Source organism: Thermobia domestica, chromosome 3 (genome assembly GCF_964235325.1).
Source record: "Thermobia domestica chromosome 3, izTheDome1.hap1.1, whole genome shotgun sequence".
Lineage (NCBI taxonomy): Eukaryota > Metazoa > Arthropoda > Insecta > Zygentoma > Lepismatidae > Thermobia > Thermobia domestica.
In genome coordinates this window covers 108,314,802-108,338,624 of record NC_137456.1, presented here as the reverse complement: position 1 = coordinate 108,338,624, position 23,823 = coordinate 108,314,802, and the positions used below count along the sequence as shown (strand labels likewise).

The 23,823-nt window shown below is 35.3% G+C and overlaps 1 protein-coding gene across 1 annotated transcript in view; it reads right to left on the bottom strand.

Moving 5' to 3' along the window:
• Positions 1-23,823, bottom strand: part of LOC145681903 (uncharacterized) — a 99,564-nt gene that overhangs the window by 54,061 nt on the left and 21,680 nt on the right. Inside the window, exons 2-3 of the mRNA XM_081753505.1 lie at positions 22,688-22,849; positions 11,186-11,727 (exon numbers count right to left, since the gene is read on the bottom strand). Coding sequence (XP_081609631.1) covers positions 11,186-11,727; positions 22,688-22,849 — 704 coding nt within the window. The remainder of the gene's footprint in view (positions 1-11,185; positions 11,728-22,687; positions 22,850-23,823) is intronic.

Genomic DNA, 23,823 nt, shown 5'->3' with positions numbered 1-23,823 from the left:
AGAAGCCTATTACAGTGGAAATTAAGCTGTCGGGCTATTGTTAGGAACCAAGGGAAACACATCGAGCACTTACGGACCTGGCACCATGGATTCTTCTAAATTTTTAGGTAAGTCTAAATTGGCCAAATGTAGACTGAATAACCTCTGTATTATTAGCTGCTACGTGGCTAAGCGGTTTGCGTACGCGCCTTTGGCGTGGGAGGCACGGGTTCGATTCCCGGCGGGAGCTCATCTGGTTCGGGTTCCACGTTAATCAGTAGGTCCACGTCTCATATAGCCTCACTGCTGAAAAGGGAAGTTAAACTCAAAATCTACTCAACCCAACTTAACTAAATATTATATTACAGTGTATGTAAATACACCACATTGTTATTAAAATAAGTAAACTTAGTTTAATATAATCGAAGGGGAAAACATGGAAAAAGTTCATTATCAATAAACATAAATTCGTTTTAAGTTGGTAAAGGACGCTACTTCACGATACGGATGATGACATATTCCCCATGGCCGCTATCGGTCCCAATTTGCAAACAGAAAGTCTGCCTCAGATATGCTTATCACCTCAAAACCGGTATGTTTTTATTCCCACTGCATTATGAAGCTACTTGAGAGTGAAGAAGATTGTATCAAGGAACAACATACAGGAAAGAGAAAATCTTCATTCTTTTCTTTTTACGGTTATGGTATTCCTGAGAAATGGAAACTATCAAATATTTCCCACTATATTGCACTGTTAAATTTGTTTTTTTTATCATTAAATTATGCAATAAACGTCTTGAAATTTGGAATATCAGGGTTCTTACAGGTACAAGCTGTCATATCAACACTTCATAGCCCCGTATTTGTACATTTCAGTAATTCTGGTTTCACACATCGAATCATAAGATCTCGTAAAAGTTTCCTTACAGCATCAAAGAAAAATAGGTCCTTTTGTCTCGAGGTCTGAAACCTAATGCAGGAACGGCTGGCATTCAATGGCTACTATCTTGCAAACAGCCAGTTTGCACTTTATAAATGAATCGCCAGCTGCCTTCTTCAGGGTTTCTATAAGTAGCTTTGGCAGCTTTGCTTATTGCAGAAATTTAATCATAGTCAAACTCCCAATTTCCTCTTGAAACGAACTGGTATTTTCCAACCTGCAAACACCGCAGAACTTCAAAACTCTATATATCTTGTTGTCTCAGTCAAGTTTTTCAACACGCTGGCGAATCAGTGGACAGGTAGTGCAAATGACGTAGTATGTTACACATATTTCATTTTACCGATTCAACATAAGGTTTCATCGCATCATAGATAACATGTATTTACCAAGTTTTTCCTCGAGTTATCGGTAACTGTTCTGATATGGTTCTGGAGACGAGAAAAGAAGTTTAAATTATTTGGACCATCTACGGAAAATTGCAGAGATTTTTTCAAAGGCCTTCAGAAACTAGTTTAACAGTTATTCTGCAAAGCTTGTCATCAGGAATACACTGATTACTTAGCGCCTAACTACTTTGATTATCACTGTTCCAGAACTTTGTGTCTGTCTCTTCCGAATAACTTTAAAGCAATTTTCAATCGGTCTAGAAATTGCTCGTATGAAAAATGGTCCCAATCCATGAACAGATACTAAACCTTATTTGGTCCAATAGTAAGTGCTTCAGCAATTTGGGTATTGGGGAACATCATCTTAAACACTTAATTTAGATAGTTGCATTCATTGAATGACATTCGTTTGCATACAGGCTGAAGAGCCAAATAATTTCAGCTTTACACATCTCACTTTTCGCTGTTTCTTGGTTCACATTTTTTCACACTCATACACTTGTTTTCTTCATATCTGTCTCTGTAATAGATGCTGAAAACTCTTGAGACACAAGTCCTATTTCATATTCTGACCTCGTAGAAACATAAGTACTTGGTTTATTTATAATCATCCTTTTAATCCTTTTTCAAGCGGGTTTGTTCTTTAGTGTGAGACTGAATAGTTTGTTTTCCCATACTGGTTTAATTTACAATCTCTTTACATAGTTGACAATACGCATTAAACTTATCACTAGACACAGTTCACACCATAATAGAAGGTGAAACGAAATGAAATCTTTCAGTTTTACGTCCCACAGTTATGTCGTGTAGGCTAAAGACGATGATGAGAAATTAATGAAAATGATGAAATGAAGGAATTAGGAGGAAACAAGAAAATCCACGCACACGGTGTCTGTCACCCATAAACTCCACTTGGCGCGAACTGGGATCGAATCAGGGAATCCACGCACCAGAGGTGAACGCTCTAACACTAAATCATCGCGCCTCCCAGTGTGTGAGCCTTTAAGAGCCTCGATATAATAAATCACTGATTCATAGTGGCATTATGTGCGAAGAATTTTGAAGTTACGTAAAAGATATTTTTGATATTTTTAATTGTCCTCTACTTATCAAAACAAAACTGTCCGCCGAACGTCAAAAATTTTCCCCTGACTTTCCCTGACTATCTTTAATTTTCCTGACTTTCCAGTTTGTAGGAAACAATAAAAACTAACGTAACCCCTGATCATAATATTCACAGAACTCTTGATTATACCAGCAATAATAGTGACTTCGCGTACAGTAACCTGCCAATCGTTGAAAATCACCTGTTCAATACACTGTGTGTATGGCTTCACTCGAATAGTTTTTCGATCTATCTTCACAGAAGTCCTCTCGATTCATAAACGCATTTACATCATTCAAACATTGACGTCTCCCTCAACAATTTTCTGCAAACTTAACTATCGACGATGGGTTTTCGTGGAGTTTTGACTTTCTTTCATTAGAAATCCCATCACACGCTGTTTCTGCACTGGAGTCAACTGGTCCAACGTTATGTTGAATAACCCAACATGAAAAAACAACTGATACTTCCAAACTTCTCTCATCAGGTGTCAAGACAGGTACTGCTCTCTTTGGGATACATTGTATATTCAGTAATTCTATATTTCTAACTGTGTACGAGATGTCCCTTGTAATCAGGTTCGTATTTACACACGGGCCGCAAGAGCCGAACCCAGGGTGGAATATTTGAAAAAAATCGAGATTGAAAAGTATAGTACGCGGGGGAAAAAAACTATTTACGAAAGAGATCTTTAATGAAAACAACTTTGTTACCACAGCATGAGCGAGCTTCCTCGTTACGGCGTTCAAGAATCTGAAGCTACTGCTTATTACCTACGGCAGCGTTTCTCAAACGGTGTGCCGTGAATGGGCCGCTGGTGTGCCGCGAGAAAATCGAAGCAAATTATTAATTTTATAGCAAGCAAATTGCAAGACAAAGGAAAAATCTATATTTGTATTTCACATTACTATGAACCTCTACTATGAATCTTCAACTGTAAGTTTCATACCGTGTTACTTTTCTGTACATTTTTAATGTTGAAAAAAGTATTTGTTATCATTGTTATAACTATTATTGCTTCTTTGTTGCTGCAGACTATTTCGTAACTTGAAATTTTAAAATATCATTCAATCTTTTCGACAGACCAAACATGCATACAAATTACCTACATTTGTGTTAAAACAGAGATTTGTTTGTTCGTTCGTTATTTAGTGATCTTTCTTCTTAGTGAAAGGTTGGATACAGTTTTCGAAAAAGAAAGCTTAGTTTTAAAAACCTGAGTCCAATATTTCATTGCAATTGTTTTTTATTTTTAAATTAGAATGAAAAATAAGCATAATGATTTACCACGGGGGAAAACCAGTGATCAAGCTTTCTTCTCTGTGAGAAGGAGATCAGTAATCACAGAAAAAAATACCACGGTATTTTATATTTACAAATAATAATATCTGTGAGTGTGCCGCGAGAATTCAAGTTACACCCGTAGTGTGCCGCAAGTTGAAAAAGGTTGGGAAACGCTGACCTACGGTGTTTTGTCCTTGTTGCTTTGTTGTTTTTGTTTACACATGACCGACAAATAAGGTGATGCCAAATTTTATTGGGCCCAGGAGAGTAAAATACGTAAATTCGGGCCTGCTTGTAATTAATAAGACTATCCTTGTGTTCTCTACGCATGGGGTTAACATATCAATACTTATTCGCCTTTAGTACGTACTTGGCAATGGAGATGACTAGGTGCTACGAAACGTCGAAATGGCTTTCCTTAATAGGATTATATATTGGTCACTGTTGATAGTATCTGCAACGTCAATCTGCTTCACGAGAATAACAAATTGCTCCTGTTTCGACTATAGTTTTAACCTTGTCTCTCTACATTTATATTTCATTTATTGTTATTCTTTTATAAATACGGAGTTATTTAATTTCTACCCGTCATTTATCAGCATGTTCAGGCAAGCGACTAATCTGTGAAATATCCAGACATATATAGAGAGACGCTTAATTGTTCTCAATAAAAATCAGTACTGCAATTTTTGTATGAAATGACGTTAACTTTTGAAATCTTTTTAAGTTTAATGTCCCACGGTTATGCCGGTTAGGCTAAAGGAGACGGTGATAATAAAAAATGAATGAAATGGTGGAATAAAAAAGTGGGAGGAAACGGAAGAACCTCGAAAAAACCCACGAGCACGGTGTTTGTCCATCATAAAGTCTACACAGCGCGAGCTGGAATCGGACTAAGGACCTCAAGCACCGGAGGTGAACGCTCCACCACTGAGTCACCGCGGCCCCATGTTAACTTTTGACTAAATTCTCCAACTTAAGATCACAAGAGAGATGAAAATAAACTTTTCATATCCAGATATCAGATACGTAACTTTAGTGAATTGAGATTGATAAAATAAATCCCCGAGCACAGTATAGAAGAACAAAAATGTTGGAAGTACTCCATGCTTTAGTGATGTTCTGAAAGAAATAAGCTTTCAGGAAATGTGTATGGGCGTTTGATACAACGCAGCAGCAATGTAAATTTATCTTATTTTTAATTAAAACAATTTAAAAACTTCGTTTAATGTGTCTAATGCTACAAAATATTGTTAGCATCTTGCAACCCATCTATGGCTCATCTGACAGACTTCCGTTTAGATACCACTCCAAATTTAATTTCTAGCTAGGTATGCATGAGCTGAAGCTCAAGACAAAAGCTAAAGCATGTTTAAATTTTCTTATTCAATAACACAAAAAGGAAAGAGTAGAAAAGACGCTTCATTCCAGTCAAGAGAACAGGGATGGTTTCTTACTCCAGTTTACATTACACTGTGCATTTTCACAGATTCCTATGAGGTGGTTCAAGGACTTTTAATTTGTGCTACAAGGCAGATAGAAACAACTATTGTCGCCAAAATGCAGCAGAAATTCAGTGTTAAAAAGGCATGCACCTCGACAACACATTTTTATCATCAAGACGTTCGTACAATATCAAGAACAGAGGAAACCTTGCTCTTATTATCTTCATATGCTTTTCTGCAGCGTATTTTTTACGATAAGCGGCAGAAACCGTGAAAACTAGCATTCGATAGATCCTATCTCAAAACATGCTACCTGAAAGAACGAAGAGATTGCATCCCAACCAAAACATACAACACGGGTCAGAGTTCCATTCTAAATAGATTCCTAAGTTGTGGGTTTGAACTTCGAAATGCAACTAATGTATGAATCATTGTGGTAGTTGGTATTTTACTTAATTGTAGTCCTCATGAACTAGTATGATGTCGATTATGTAAACTAGATTTAAAATGACGCTTCAATTACTTTTATATCTACATTTGTCATAATGAAATATCTAAAAATTTCAATTTTGATGAAAGGTTGTATTTTGATTACTAGTATAATTTAAAACTGTATACTGAAATACGATTCACTTATAGCAGTAGCTTTTCAAATTAACGGACTTCAATTAACAGAGTACTGGATGATACTTAAAATGCTATAATAGCCTCTACAAACCGAGCCCGAATTTCATTCAACAATTCAAAAAATACACACGAAAATACACAAATCGAGTCCAATTAAACATCCTGAAAATGCTAGAATTTAAACTGCGTACTTATATGGTCAGTCTCTCATGTAAACTTTAGAAGGGTTTCCCATCCTTTTGGAAGTCATGTATGCTTTTTAACAAGAAGTAAATTTTGAATTACGAATAAGCATTAAAAATTATACTTAAAACTAAATATGTAATCATTTTTGTACTTTTAATAGTTTTTGTGGCTTTTCTTTACGTGGAGCAATCGTAATAATTAATAAATAATATTAAAAATCACTTTGTAATGATATCAATATACATGCATACTTCAAGTAGCTACCCTCCACACTACTTTAACCAGATTTGTTACTAAATGAGAAATCAGCGATATTAATATCTACTTTGACATTCAAAGAATCTGGTATTCAAGGAATCGAGCAATAGATAACACCTGTGCACAACAACGAAGAGAAGTTTTTTTCTTTCGATGAAGGTTAACTGATCAGTAACCTAAATCATTACTTATTTTTTTTAATCAATGATTAAAATAAAAGTTTATCTAATATACAAACAAATCAGAAATTAACGTCTCTCACTACAAACAGACGGAGTAGCTTATGTCGAATCGGTGATCAACCCCGTGTTGTAAAATTTCCAGAAATCTTGAAACGCCTGGGGAAAAAAGTTTTTTTTTTTTTTTTTTTTTTTGGATAGACTGCAAAATCTGGAAACAAACTTTTTATTTGTATACTATTCTCTCAATGTATCGCCTTTATTGAACTTTAAAATAGAGCTCATCCGTAGCTAAGCGGTTAACGTAAGAGCCTTTGGCGTGGGAGATCCGGGTTCGATTCCCGGCGGGAACTCATGTGGTTCGGATTCCACGTTAATCAGTAGGTCCACGTCTCATATAGCTTCGCTGCTGAGCAGGACGTTAAACTCAAAATCAAATCAATCAAATCAAATCAAATGAACTTTAAAATTTCATATTTCCTATTTTAAATTCGAAGGATTTAAATTATGATGAATGTAATGCTCTTAGCCAATAATAGTAGAATTTAATGAAAAATGAATGATCTTGATTCAAATTTCCATATCTATAAGATTAAATGTAATGACATTACTAAATCTCTGAAACAATTAAATGTAGAATTTTGGAATTTTGCTGAAATAATCTCCCTATACCCAGACTTCATATAAGATGGGAATTTGTAAGTGGAAAGGCGGCTTGGAAATTTTCCTGTTTTCTCCAGACTTCCAACAATATCAGAAACAAAATTTGAAATTTTGGAGATAAGACAGGAATTTTACGAGATGGAACTTCTAAAGGGTAAAAAGGCGGTCTTGGAAGTTTTGTTGCTGTACTTCAGATCTCCGAAACTATTAGGCGTAGAACTTTCTATAAATATTTCCCTTGTAACTATTGTTTGAATTGAACAAATTTATTAAATAATAAGCAAAATGCAGTGTGTACTTATAACAAAGATTTACTAAAATCTATGAAGGGTGATTTTTTACCGCAATCGGGAAACTAATTACTAGTTATTAAAATAATACTGACAACTAGAAGACTAAAACAAACCATCTGTGCACAGTACACAAGCTACTGTTTAGGCCAGAAAATTGTTGAAAGGATAGCGATATGGAATAAGCTATGTACAGCTTCCAGCTTGAGAGTCCCACACTTAGTTAAGTGTTTGTATCTGTGTCAGCCAGAAAATAATCGATTTATGGTTATTATTCGAAGCTGAAACTTTGTCAGTTATTTTCTATACTTAAATATGCAAAATAACTTTCACGCATTACTTTTAGTGCGACAAGAGGCGTACCAAGGGAACATACGAGTGCACCTATCTCTACGAAGTAGAAGGGTAGGAGGGACACATATTTTGTGAATTTGTTTGTTTTTTATATAAACGCGAAGAATATCATGTACCCTTCTTTAAAGAAACCTGGTCACATACTTCCTTTAAAAGCCTGTATATTCAGAGCTTTGTACATAATTATTATAGCATTTTAGTTTGAAATAAGGATAAGAGTAAACGACTTTTTAAGAAGAGGTAGGATTTTTCTGAATAAAATAAACTTTTAAAATTAAGTAATTCTACTAGGTTGATCATTCAACAAATATAGTTTTTTTTCTTCTTCTTCTTTTCATGTTACTATTTTATGTAACTTTCGACTATTTGAACGAAACTGAATAATTTTCACGTAGGCCTATATTATAATTCATCTGTAAGATACTGAAATATTTTCGATTCTGTTAAAGTATTCTAAATTATAAACACAATATCTCTAATAGCGGTATAGAAAAATTGAGTTTTACTTAAATTCGTCTTCTTGTTTCAAATAATAAAACGAAAAATTAGAAAAGGGTGCAAATTGGCAACAAGCACATTGGTCTTGACTTCATGTTTGACGTGTATATGCGAATATCTAACTATAAAATTATTATATAAAAATGAAAAATTGGTGGTTGATTTACTTTGATTATTACTTTATTTTGTAATCCTGACTTAATATTATTTGGATACTGAATTACTAAATTGAGTGAACAGAAATTTCAGGGTCTGGTTGGTCAAGCCTCCTGTAGTCCCTTCTGCAGGAATTTCTCGGATGGACTTAATCATTATTTATATTTTTATTTTATTTAGTTATCCAAGTGGCTCTAGCGGAAAGGGGTCATTGCATGCTGGATTTCTCATCAACAGCAAAATTACTCAAGAATAATGTCTTAAGAGTCAATAAATACAACTGGCTGATTGGCAAAGATTATTATCAACAGTTAAAGCAGTATAAATTGAAAACCTGCTCCGGCAACAAGTCTTTCAGAAAAGTAGGAGGAAAAACTATAAACAAGATATGAAAACCGAACCCAAAATATTGTTTTCTGTGCATGCATAACAAAATGACAAAATTTAACAGAAAAGCAAAAATTTGAATAAAAGAAAGACGGGATGAAGATGAATAAAAAAAAAAAAAAAAAAAAAACACGAAAATGACGTTCAATTATTTTCCAAAAAAAGAGGCTATAGTTAAAAGAGGAGGAGTTGATGAATTAAAATTGAGGAGTTGAAAATTAGAAAAAATTAAATATCTACGTCTACTTGAAACAGGTTTCTATGATCGTCGGTATTAAACAATAAAGAAAAGAAAAAAAGGAAAGAAACGACAAAAGTCTGAAGTTAGAAAGGACTATAACAGAAAGAAACAACTTTTTATTTTAAAAAAAAATAAAAGGATTACGTTTGAAGCAAAACATTTTTAATGAACATATTCTACTTATTCTAAGGATACAATGTACGATAAGAACATCCGACAAAGACAGAATGATTATATAGATTATGAAGATGGCAGAAGTGTCAGACATTGTGAATAAACAAGCACTGACGTGGAAATGGGATTCACATATTGTAAGAAATTATGATCGGTAGACAAACGCAACTGTTGATTAAATATCAAGCAATAAGGGACGAAGTACAAAATATCCTTGTAAAATGTGGTGTGATGTAATCAAAAAGCAATGCGGCGTGACATGGACAGCAACTGACCAAGACAAATGGTGATTCTACGAACTACTACTTCTGTTCATAAATCGATTAACACTCGAATGCTGAGAGTACAACACAGACTGAGGTTTTGTAACAAAAGATGTAAAGCTGCGTAAAAATCATATTGATCGATGAATATCGAGAGAATAATTAAGACAATAAATTCTACGATGGGTGTGACATGTTCTTTCCAGATAAAACACGTTCTAGTTGAAAATCCCATGGAAAAGAAGAGCTTGTGTAAACCAAATGGAAAATGATATAATACTGAAGTTAAGGTGATAAGCTACATGAAATGTGAGGTTTGACACAGGATAGGCTCCAGTTGCGGACTTTCGTTTTTTACTTTTGTCAGATCCAAAAGAAAAACCTACAGAAATTGATTTTATAGATAAGGAAAAAGAAGGTGCTTTAGAGTTTGCAAGAACACGATATTTCGGGTTTTTTTTTTTTTTTTTTTTTTTTTTTTTTTTTTTTTTTTTTTTTTTTTTTTTTGAAGTCTGAAGGTAAAAGCAAACTACCTAACGAGCAATATTTTTATTCTACATTAACGACACAGGTCTAAGAATAGGAATGGAGAAAAAGTTACGAACGTCAAATAGAGAAATAAGAATGATTTATTTTCCATTATCGAACTGTTTCTAGCTGCACAGGCGTCTAGAGTTGGTGTTCGAAGACCTTTTCCTCGTTTGGCTTTCTTCAATCATGGCTACGAAAATTTTTGGGTTCCGAAAAGACAGCTACGTTTGTATTTTTGTTTAGTTTCCAACCTATGAAGCAGACAGCTAATTGCATGCATGGCATATACGATTGACTAACTGGTTGAGTTGAAATGAAGTACTAAGTTCTTTCTTTTGTGTGTGGTTGTTGTTGTTGTTTTCTATTTCTGTGGTATTTTTATTCTTTTACAAAATCCACTTATTCATGTAGTATTCTATGCATATGAGGTATTGCTTATTCTTTATCTATCTTTAAAATTACGAATGTTAATTCAGCAGATTGGTTTTGTTTACAATTTACATTAGAAGTAGCATTGTAAAACGAATGAGGACAGAAATGCAACTACAATACTATATCTATGCCAACTACTCCTTCATATGGAAGAACTATGTTTAGTATTCTAATATAAATACTATACTTCGAAACAGGTTTTAATATAATGATAAACAAAAAAATATATTTAAACCAAACGAACCGGTTTGAACCAAATAAACACTGCTTTTTGTTTTTTTACAATAAAAACCTAGTCTTTTATTCTTTCTTTCTTTTAGAACGCTGCCTACAAGGCACGAGTAAGTCGTAAAATTAATACAAACAAACTGCAGAAATTATGGCTAATTCAGTTTTAGAACCATTTAGATATTTTAAAACTTAGTCTTTACTTCAATTAACTTTTGAAAATTCAACAGCTATTATACATTGTGAGTATTTTCCACGGAGTTTAGTCTGTGGCTTAAATTGTTAAATGCAAAAGCTGTATTCCTATTTAAAACTATACAAAAAGACTTCTTCCAAAAGCAGTTTGTACGATACCTTTCAACTGCAGTTTATCGTGTAGTTTGAGTTGTTAAAGCCAGATGTAGAAAAGATGTATTCCCACTTATGATCATATATATAAAAGTTCTTCCCAAATTTACTTTCAAAGCAAGTTTTTTTAAGCAACATAATACATAACGTTTGTTCTCGTGAGAAAGCATCTTGACTTCCAAAAGGAGGAGCAAATCCTTTTGAGATATTTTAAAGGCAGTAACTTACCTTTTCTGTGGTGTTCCACTTGGCACATCTACACTTCGTTTTCTTCCACGAGTACCACTACCAGATATAGACAGTCTTAAATTGGCACCACTAGTGTTCATACTTGTACTATTCGAGGCACTGGGTGTAATATTGTTTGAAGACTGAGTCTCATCGTCTGAGTCAGAAAGTAAAACTATGTCCTCAGACTCGGCTTTCACATTAGAACTTGGTGAACTATAGTCAGAATAAGCTGTTTCTACAAAAGTAGAGGCATTAGGAATTTCAGGGCTAGTGTCACCTCTTTGAACATACGCTGTACTTGAAGCACTACCACTAACTTGTAGCACAGATTCACTAGACCGGGAAAATCCTACTCTATCACTTTCAATACTGTCTGGTTGCCTAAATGCTCTATCAGGAGTGGATTGCGGTTCGTCAAAACTATCAACAACTTCTGCATTCTGAAGAATTTCCAGTACATTACCTTGGTCATTTTCTGCCTTCACAGACACTGATAGATCGGCAGTTACATTCTCTGCTGTCTTATCTCTTTCAGGATACTACATAAAAAAGAAAATAAATAATCAGACTACTAAATAATAATAATAATAAATAAAGGTAAAAAGAAGAATCTAATATAAAACATAATATAGATAAAAGTCAATTAAGCAGAAATAATTCCTTGTCAAAACTCTTAAAACTGTCAAGCTCCCTATGTAAAACCAACGAAGGAATACTAAGAACAGAAGACTTAAAATTAAATTTTAGTTTAATGTTGCTAAAGTTATTGGTTAAAAACAGTCAGTCAGACCTTATAAAAATTTCACTTTTTAATACAGTAAGTCTAAATTTAAAGTACCTGACAAGATTTTTAAAATTTCATATTTCCAATATAGAGGAACTACAAGAGTGCTGTTCCTTATGCTATGATTTAATACTTTAAAACCTATGTTTCGTAAAGGCTGTTTATTGATATTTACCTTATCTGGTATATTTTGCATGCATACATTGTCATTTTTTTTTTTTTCTATTCTTAAGATTCTTTTCCAAACCCCAATAATCATTCCAATATTCATACCTATATAAATAGACGATATTTTTATTTTAAGACATAGTAGTCGAAAACAACAATTTTGCAAAGATTCCATCTTGTTTGTCAAAGTTTTTAGAAACGTTGTTCCACAATACCGATCCAAATTCTAGTTTCGGTCTTACAAGTAATTTGTATAAATGTTTTAGCTACAGGCCTTGTACAATAGAATTTACGTAACAAAATTTAGATTGTCAAATGTAATACCTGGATCTTCAATAATGTTTATTATCTATATTTGTACACAACTAACCTCGTATTAGTAACATACTATTGCGTTTTATATGTGTATCTCATAAATTTTGTTTTTTCTTACCATTAATTTTTATAAATTATTTTTACATAACGTATTTAATACATCTAAATCTTGCTGTAGTAAATAATTATTATGTTCACTGTTGACTAATATGAACGTCATATGGCCAGGATATAACAGAATGTTGGACTATTTAATTTTTTACCGGGAAATCATTTAAAAATGAAGAAAATAAAAGAGGTTACAAAGGAGCCCCTTGCTTTTTTTTTTCCATGGCTTGCACAAGAATGCACAGGCCCAATTTTAACTTTGTATCTTCTACTTGACAGATAGCTTTCAAAACAAGCGAATGTACAAGAGTGATACAACAATATTCTGTAACTTACTAATACAATATTTATGACTCACAGAATCAAAAGCTTTTGAAGTATCTATGTATATTGCAAGGCTTGCAATTTATTCTTGAGTGCGTAATAGGTGAAGTTTGTGAAATGAATTAGATCGGTTACAATTGACCTGCCCTTACAAAAACCATGTTAAGACTCACTTAACATACTTCTTACATTAAAATGTACGTGTTTATATGTATAATTAATTCAAATATCTTCAAGAACGCGCTAACAAGATTTATTGACCTGTAGTTGCTGGCAATAATAATAACGACAAAAGAAATAGTCTACAGTGGTACCTTAGAATACGAACTTAATCCGTTCCAGAACCCTGTTCGTGCTCCAACATTCCTCCCCCCCCCCCCCTCTTAAAAGTAACACAAACTGGACTACTCTGTTCCTGGGTCAAAGGAACTACTAAAACATTGAAACAATACATACTCAAGGCTTGATAAGAGCTTTACAAATTCCAGGCATTTGTTAGATTAGTTCATCCAACTTCTGCGAAGTTAGATGACTCCAATAGCTCTGAAGAGACTTTCAAAAACCTTCAGTATTCGTTGGCATCTATTTACAGACTATTCTGTCAAGTTCATCTTACAAGAGCTCAATGGGTAACAAGTCCGGTGACTGTGGCGTCTGTTCCATTCGTTGGTGATGTAAGCGTCTTCTTTGCACTGCAGATAGTTACTGCATAGCTTGGAAGAATGTTTGGGATGGTAGTCCTGTTCTAGTACAAAGTTACTGGCTCAAATTCGCTTTTTTGATGGAATTCAATACCTCATTTAAACGTTGTGGAACACGGTTTTGTCCATTCTTCTATTAATTTCAATTAAATTATCAACTTTCTAATGCATTCTCAAACAATGGCGCTACTTTCTCTTCGTGCCTTGCTGTAGGTATTGCATTTGCGATGATGACGCACAAATTTCTCGCATTGAAAGGTGAAAAGTAGGAATTTAGATGTGTCAGTCCACAGTGCCCTCTTCCATTGTTCATCATTCCAATCTTTATTTCATTTTGGTCCAAGAGTATCTTTATCTAGTGTTTCATGCTTGAAAGAACCGTTTCATCTACCCCAAGGACCATAGATCTGAAGGTGCTGCGCCACGTCCTCTTTGATACTGATTGGAAATAGCTCTAAACTAAATTTTCACAAGTTATTTAAAAATGAAATAGCATCGGAGTAACTAATATTCTGGCTGTATTATGCGGTAGATCCTTACTTCTCGGGGAAAAAAAAAAAACGCAAATTTTAGATACAGTCGCCAATTCTGATACGCTCTGTTTCTAAAAACAAAATCGTTTAATAAATCCCAAATAGATGAAGGCAAATTTTAAATACACATAAAAATTTTTTTAAAAATATAAATATAGCAAAGTTTGTCTTTGTGAAATGCGCAACTAACCCATGCACGAGAAGAAAAATTCAGATTCTTTCTAGAGTAGTATACCAGTCATGAGATCCGTTAAAATTGTTCACTTCATCGTTATATTTATATAGCTATATTAATATATGTATATAAGTATGTATGCATTAATACGACAAAATGTTTTATTCAAAATATATGATTAATTTGAATAATTGCTTTTATTGCTCTCAGATAATATCACTGTTACAAGACATAAGCTGTATTAATTTAAATATTCAAGACGAAGGAGAATTGTAATAACTCCATCAGAGATAAATTACAATAGCATTGAAAGCTTAAGTTCATACATGTCTATGCTCTCATAATATTTCCGTCTATACTTAAATTTTGAATATATTATTCGATTTGATTAATTACAATTCAATAAATTTAGAAAATTACATTATTTGGCTTTCATTATTTAATTAAAGCGTTCACATTGGAGCTTTTGTTCATTATAGTATTATGGGTAGCCATCTACGGAATCTTACTAAAACTGAATAAACACATTATACATATATATATATATATATATATATATATATATATATACAGGGTTTGTCCGGAAAGTAATAGGACTGAGTCGATTTAAAAAAAAAAAATATTGAGCCAATCGTTACAATTCTTTAAAAACTTTCAAAATAGGCTCCTTCTGCGTCGATGCAGCGCTGCCAGCGCGATTTCCAAGCATTGAAGGCGTCACGGAAGTCATTCTCCGGAATAGCCTTGAGAGCCGCGGTGCAAGCTGCTTGGATCCCCTCTGTCATCTCAAAATGCTTGCCTTTCATCGGGCGTTTCAGGCGAGGAAACAAAAAGAAGTCCGGGGGGGGGGGCACATCTGGGCTGTAGGGCGGCTGCGGAAGCGTTGGGATGCCGGCCTTGGTCAGGTAGCTGTTCACAAGAAAGGCGGTGTGAGCCGGGGCGTTGTCGTGGTGCAGCTTCCAGTCGGCTCCGATGTCTGGTCGGACCCGATTGACCCTTCGTTTGGGTCTCTTGAGCACTTCCACGTAAAACTTGGCGTTGACGGTTTGTCCAGGAGGAACAAATTCATGGTGGACGATGCCTTTGATGTCAAAAAAGACAATAAGAATCGTTTTCACTTTGGATTTGCCCATTCTTCCCTTTTTTGGGCGAGGAGACGCCGGCGTGTGCCGCTCGGAAGATTGCGTCTTTGTCTCGGGATCATACTCCCGATCCATGATTCGTCACCTGTGATTACGTTATTCAAAAACTGGAGGTCACTTTCACACATGTTCAAATTTTCTTGGCACAATTCCACTCGCCGCAATTTCTGGTCGTCAGTGAGCACTTTTGGGATAATCTTCGCGCACACCTTGCGCATGTTCAAATGCTCAGTCACAATTTCATGAACCACAGTCGACGGTCTGAGTTCAAAACTTCGCGCACACGAGTCACATTGTCGGTCTTTGTCGAAGTCGAAGGTCTTCCAGCACGGTCTTCATCGGCGACCTCTTCCCGGCCCTCCGAAAAGGCCTTGTGCCACCGAAACACATCACTTCTTGCTAAAGCATCATCTGGGTAAGCCTGCTTGATCACATCAAACGTTTCTGTCGCAGATTTACCGAGTTTAACACAGAATTTAATCGCGTACCTCTGCTCTAACGAACGCTGCATTTTCGGCTTGCACCACTCACAGAAACACGTCGCGCGAAAAAGCCTGTCCTGACTCTCCGTGTGCTCGGAGACAACTGACCAGCCGCTCGTTCGTTAGCTAGGAACGCCCTCTACCGGATCCAGTCGGTGCGCGCACGCTCCGAAGTACAGTCATGGCGGAATAAAATCAGTCCTATTACTTCCCGGACAAACTCTCTCTATATATATATCACGAAATTAAAATGGACTGATCCAATCCAATCACTCCCTAACTGGTATAATATGCGTCCCAAAATAATGAATAAATAAATACAAAAGAAAACTAACAACTAGTCACCTATGCATTGAGTATATCGGATGCATGTATTGCTACAATTTATCGTCTTTATAAATTAGTTTCAAAGCAGTAGCACATACTAAGCATCTCCGACTATTACACTTAGTCATAAAAGAGAATACTCTTACACTGTAACTACTTTTCGATGATGATTCATGAACTATATACATATGAAATGCAGCTACAAAGGAAAATAATCTAAGTGACTTACTATGGGTATCACAAGGGAACGCATTTTTTTTTCAGCAAACTATTTATCACAACCTACAGTTGGGAGACAAAATGTTTATTTTCTTGATCAGCAACATCCTGAAATCTAACCACAATAATAATTATGAGTCGGTCTTATTATAGGAAGGGCAGCAAACTGAAGCTGAACTCCCATTAAACGAATACATGAGGCGAGGTTTATATAATAAGAACTGTTTCCCAATGTGACGGTAATAAACGATATTGAATTCTGGTAGCGGAAAGAAATTTGTTTGAAGTTGACATTATATTAAGACCAAACGTTAGGAACTGTAACAATGGATTTCATTTTCTAGAAAGGAATAGCGAAGTGGAGACCTTTATAGGAGATGGATAAGATGCGTGACGCAACACTAATTTAGCTAGACATAATATGAAACATTTGCATATTTAATTGAGCTGAGATTATCGTCACAGTTACTGCACATACACTATATCACCATGGTAACATTAAGATTGTAGCTCAATCGGCACCATCTTGGCCTGGCACTTCAACTCCTGGCTACGTAGTAAAGTTTAGAAATTCTGGGATTACCTGGACTATAGTAAGTTTAAAAACAGGCGTAAGATTCCAAACACAACGAGATTCCAACTCTGGATATTACGAACTTAGCTCTGGATCCCCATTTCGTCTGGACTTTTACCACTGTTCAGTCTTCGTCTTCGAAATAGGTTAAATGAAATTTTTATATCTTCTTCCTCTATATGACATAACTACTCGCACACGGTAATTATGTATAGTAATTATTTTGAAACACCTACAAATTATTTATTAATGTAACCATGCATATCCTAATATTATTATTAAAATTACATGCTATCCCTTTTTCTACTAAACTTTAACTTCCAAATTACGTTTAGAATAATTTCATTTCACTCGCTTATTTGGGTCTGGTAACAACAAACATAATTTGTTTTAAACAAAAGAGGAGCGTATTACTTGTTATTGACAGTTGAATAACAACTACCATCAATCCCAAGCCTCACCAATACGAAGAAGATGCACACTCATTGCATTAATCGCAACCTCAAATTCTTGTAAGCATTGGAATATTATAAAACTTCACAGTGTACGTGATTGAATCTACAAATTTAGTATTTACATCTTGTGTCAGTCATATTTGCTAATTTGCACTATTTTGATGTTTCAGATTTAGTGTAACTTGCCAATATCAATATTATCGCTATAATCTTTTACTAAAGTTTACGAAAGTGACATCACGCATATTGGTTGGTTTATTTTTACATGAACACTATTAAATCAACAGTTGCCTACAGCTTAGGTTAAGAATAGCAACACAAAAACATATATAATGAATCCAAGGAAAAATTAATGGAAAATTAACCTAACAACAAATACCACTGTTATAAACATATTAACGGTATCAATGCTGCACTAATCAACTATACGGGTGCCACAGAGGAAGAGAACAGACAAAAAAATCAATGTACCGTTACCGGTACGTTACAAGTTTGCTTGTTTTTCCAGTGAATCTGTACTTAAAAGAACTTGTTATTTTTGAACGATCAGTGCGTTTTCGTGTAATATTTACACCACATTATGACTCTTTCAAGAGTTCGATGCACTGCTACGCCCGACCAGTGAGCGATATTTCCCAGAAAATGACTTTCTTTTCTCAAAATAACCACTTGAATATACGCTTCATCTCTTAGTTAACAGTTTCCCTTCCGAATTTTATAGTATTTGCATGTTATTCATACTATTCAACTGATTCACGTGAATGAAAATACTAAAATCGAATTTACAGATTTGCATCTAATTTTGCCCATAGTACGACACGACTAATAGCGCATACACAACTGTTCGTTGGACTAAAGTAACAACTACTCACAAGCGTTCATACACACCACTAGGTGTCGTTAAAACGGTGCATCATCAAAGTGTGTGACGGTAGTTCATTAGTTATCTGTTTATTGCCAAGCAGCTTTTCTCAATAAAATTGTCTCGATGTCAACACGACCACCAATTTTCGAGTCTACGAAATATGGTTTTGTAAGGACATTGTCTTTTATTTGGAAAATTCTGAAAGTGTGCCCTACAAAAGCACATAAGATGCTTTCAACTACAGTTTCCGACAACGTACGCACAAACACACATAAAAAACTTACTGGGCGTTCGGATACCAAAGCATTGTCCGTATTTCGAGACAAATTTTGCTCGAAATTTTCATTCGTATTTCAAGTTGTTCGAGTTCTCGAGTTTTCGGATTCTGAGAGTAATTCTGCCTTTAACGAAACAAAAAATCATTCTAACAGAGCGAACATTATTTTGTTTCTCAGAATAATACTACAGAGGTTCTCGCACTTGTATATATCCAACTCATTGGTTCTCATTATATCCGGCCACTGTTAAAAAAAAAAAAAAAAAAAAATCCTGCATTCAAAGTCCTCAATTATTATTTTCATTTAACTTGGCAAGTGAACAAGATGCGGAGTACGAAGCAAACATGTATTCTCTTGAGAAAAAGCGGAAAGGCTACTACTCACCGCCAAAAATATGCAGCAGAAATTTCTTCTAAAGTTCATTCAACGAACCTTCTGATCCTGATGTAAACATTGCAGAATTGTATTACTCCGCCAGTCATCGGATGATTGGTTATCGGTCAGCGCTTCTTTCGAGAAGCACGTGCTTGTACCCTGTCGATGTTTTACTTATTCCCCGCATGTGACCATATTGTTAACTGTGATTCGCGCTCAAGTTGGGTCAAAACCACTTTCAATGCATGCGTATTCTCTCTTATTGCATTAATTCAATTTAGTTCTTAGATAAAGTGTTGTTTCTGTTGTCTAATTCTAAGGAATTCTGGTAATGAGCCTTATAAGCAAGGACTATTTTCTTCTGACGCATGGGTGTTCTAAGGCTCTCTAACCAATAAAATCAAACAATCACCACGTATATTTGTTTACACGAGGTACTGAACGTTTCTTGAATAAACTTTACATGCAACAGGTAGCGCTTTCGGAAGATGCAACTTCCCTCATCAACTTGTGGTAGATTTCAAAAATTAAAAAAAAAAAAAAAAAAAAATTAAGGATGGTTAAAAAATGGTTAAAAGGTTAGGATATGTAAAAACAAATCTTCTGTTAAACTTTAAAACACACGGGAATAGAAACTCACTGACATTATACACTGCTGTTCACTGTTTTCTGTTCTTGCTTTCCAAATGGTGAAAGTATGTAGTGAAAATATTGCTCCAAATAATATTTATTTCTCCTCTATCCAGGTTAAGTGAGGGCCTTTCTTTGTGAATACGATTCTTTAATTTTTCGTTCCGTTGCTGTTTTTGCTTTTTCAATTAAACATAATTCCACGATATAATGGTTATAATCTCTAAAATGCGTTGCTAGACCGGATAACTGTTGCGGATTCCGAGATTTCGAGGTACGAACGTGCTCAGTTATTGTAGTATAAATGTTCCTTTTTGTTTGACCTATATAAACTTTATAACACTGATATTTCACCCGATAGACGCCACTACTTTGTAAAGGGTCAGTGAAAAATGCTTTAAAGTTGGTTATGTATTTATCTATAGATTTTGGAGGAACTTCTTAAATTTTGATGTTGTCTCTTTGCAGAATCTTCTTGATTTTTGCTGAAAAACGGGAACCAAAGGGACACCACTCCATCTGTCAGCTATCTGTTGCATGTAGAAGAAAATTCTGCTACATATTTTTTGCGGTGAGTAGTGGCCTTTCCGCTTTTTCTCATTGAACATAATTACCACTCGCAATATTGTGACATGTCTTCTCTTATCAATTACATCATTTACATCGTTTTAAAGCAAGACCATTTAACGGAATAAAAATCTTTTAGCAAATGGTAAAACCTCAATTTGCTTTTTCGATAACATTATTGCATTTATCCATTTTGGTTCTCATTCCACTTTAATCATTGTCTCTTACTGCAGTTGGCTGTTGTTGAAGAAATTTAAGATCTCTTAACTTAAAAGTCTATTATATTATTGCTGTCAAATAACTTGCCAAGGGAACAAAAATGTGGATATGCAAGCAACCCATATTTTCTCTTAGCCAATCTCATCTTTATCCACGGAGATTTCGCTTAGAGAGAGACCAGGGCTGACATATGTAATTTGTAAGTGAACTACTTTTTAACATTAATCAATTACTACATTTTGAATTATTAACTCCAAACAGTTACTTTTAAGTAGTGCGTAGTTGATTGTCATCTCTATAAAAGCAGGGTATCCGTAAATAAGAAGTGTTACTCTTAACTTTTATCTAAAGATGAGTTTATGTATAAACACGTAGCCTAGTTAATTCTGTAACTGTCACAAATCCCACTCGTATCAATTTCCCTAACGACCTGCCAAGTTACCACCCTAAGACAACAACAATAATTCAATTATGTACTATTTGTCAAACAATTAAATGAAATCATGAAATCTTTGAGTTTTACGTCCCACGGTTATGCCGGTTAGGCTAATGTAGACGGTGATGATGAGTAATGAATGAAATGGTGGAATGAAGAAAGTGGGAGGAAACGGGAGAACCCCGAGAAAACCCACGCACACGGTGTTTGTCCACCACAAAGTTCACTTGGCGGGGGCTGGGATCGAACCCGGGACCCCAAGCACCAGAGGTGAACGCTCTACCACTGAGCCACCGCGGTCCCTCAAACAATTAAATGTACACCTGTATGTGAGTCTGGCATTCCTACACCAACTAATGTAGAGAATATGAGAATTAAATTAGAGAAAGCTATAGTATTGTGGAGAGGCAATTAAAGACCGGAGTACATTTGGTAAGAGGGCAGAAATTGTAAATACAAATAATGCATAGTGTATGTAACTGAAAAGACCATTTGCAGGCTTTCAAAGTTATCAAGTGAGGTCTCATGGGTGAGAAATGTTAAATCACATAAAGAATGTGAAATATACCTCTGATAAAGAAAGTGAATGCTACATCTTGTATTGAATATGTTTTTGTTTTTAATATGCTTCTGTTTTTAATATTTACACTTCATGTAAATTATTAATGTAATTCTAATAACTGTAAAAATTAGGAACGTTTACAACTATCATATGCGCCCTTCTTGGGAAATGTGCTTGTTAATGTGATCTTTTAAGCAAAAAAGGTTTCAAATTCCCGATTTATGAGGATAAAAATCACGGGAACCATAAAATTGCCGAGAAGCATCTGCAGTAACGTCATGCATGTTGTTTACAGCATAAAGTGCAAAACATTCACTCTGAGAAGCAAACCCATGCCGCATTCGCGTGGTCGTCAAGAAGAGTTGGCAACAGTTCAGTATGGTGAAATTGTGGATCGTGCATCATAAGGCCAAAATGCATCGGAACGCTTGGCTGCGACTGACGAACCGATCATAAGAGTTTGTAATTAAATGGGGAAATCTCTGCCAGATCAGGTAGACGTAGGGTAAGAACTGCAGCTCAGGATGAAATACTGATAGAAAACGTGTGCTGACCTACCACTAAGACCGTTCTCACAGAGGTAAGAAAATTAGAATGACAAAAGACAGGGGTACACTTCTAGGGATGCATGAGAGTTGCTGGCCCACGAAAAGTGATTGGTGTCGGGGCGAATGACCAGCCAGGATTATATTGATATCCTGAAGAACACTTTGCTACAATCCCTTCTTGCATATTTTCAAGGCCAAGACGGGTCTGTGTTCATGCATGACAATTGTTGTGCAAAAATCTAGACATACTCTCGCATAGCTACAAAAACACCCAAAAATCATATGCACAGAGTGGCCTCCATGGTCTTCGGATCTCAACACAATGGAACATCTATGGTTTCATGTTGCAGGAATGGTTAGATACGTGAGGATAAAATCAGACGGTTCCAGAAGCCCATATTCTAGAAGTATAGTAGTACTATCGCAATAATACCAGTCTCTTAACTGCACCTGTTGCCATTAAAATATATATTTTTTTTTTCATAACGCAATTTCACGCAATGACAATATACTTAAAACACTTCCTTGGACAAATATTTCAAGATTCCAGGTTTTAATTCAGTATGTAGTAAGTAGATGTGTTTCTTAGTATTACCACTTCATAAAATCTAACAAATATATCAATATAGCTGTTACAAAGAATACGGATCTTACTTCTAGAAGCATTCAAGAAAAGTCACACTACTACATTAATATATTAACCTAGAATTACCTTTGTTTTCGACGACCTGGCAGCAGGAATGGACTTCAAAGAAATTAAATTTATCAGGAAGTTTTCTGATTTATGGCACGTGTCTCGGAACTCTTGAAAATTGTTAAGCTTTTCAGCACAAACTAAGCAAATGTAATTAGGAAGATCGTCTTCTGCAGATACCTGTAAGAATAATGAATACATATAGTTATGTATGGAAAACTTTATGCACACAATTAATTTAAAGGAAGTGAAGCTTGTAGCGTTGCGTATGATCCTCCTGCAGAAGTTGAGCTACAAACTGCATAACCAAATACTAACCATAAAGTTCTTCCTGACCATGTACTTAAAGCGCCTGTTTTCTGTTCTGTTTATTCATGTAGTCCCGGGGATTCGTCCCCCATGTTCATGACAGTGTTTACCTCAGAGAAAAACCAGAACAGTGTCTGATTCCATAAAAGCTGCACACCCGATCTCCTACAGCCACATGAATAAATTCTGAAAAGGACATTAAATTGCAATCAATCGAACTAAAGAGGAACTCTGGGCTGTGCCCTGCCGATTATCACGTCGTAAGTTCTAAGTGGTTTGACTGTAGATATTGTTCATTCACTGGTATCATACTAGGGTGGGTCGTTTTGCCACTTTTTCTTCGGAAGGAAATGTAATACCTGGCAAAAGTGGCCAATTCACATGGACATTTCAGGTATAGATTTTTTTCCAAATCAGATAATATCTTCTGTGAGAACTATTGCCTCAAAGTTTCAAAATTTACCTGAAAATTGCAAAAAATACCAAAATTGTTCATTTTTTAGTTATGTTAAAGTAAACATATTTTTGGGTTTATACATGCCATATGCTACGAAAACTGACATTCCAGTCTCAAAATGCCAGTTATATGCGCTTGGGGGGATAGGGGTGCCTCTTCTGGGGCCGGAAAAGAGGGTAAATTCAGTACAATTAAGCGTTTCTACAGCTTTTTTCGTCCTTGCCTTTTCCTTCGGGACCTGCTGAACCAATATGAAGATGAACGTGACAGTTTTTTGGATAGCATCGTCACTGGATATGATACGTGGTGTTATCCCTTCGAGCCGGAATTCAAAAGACAACCCATGGAATGCCGATTTTTACAAGCGCGACATGCAGACTCTGGTTCA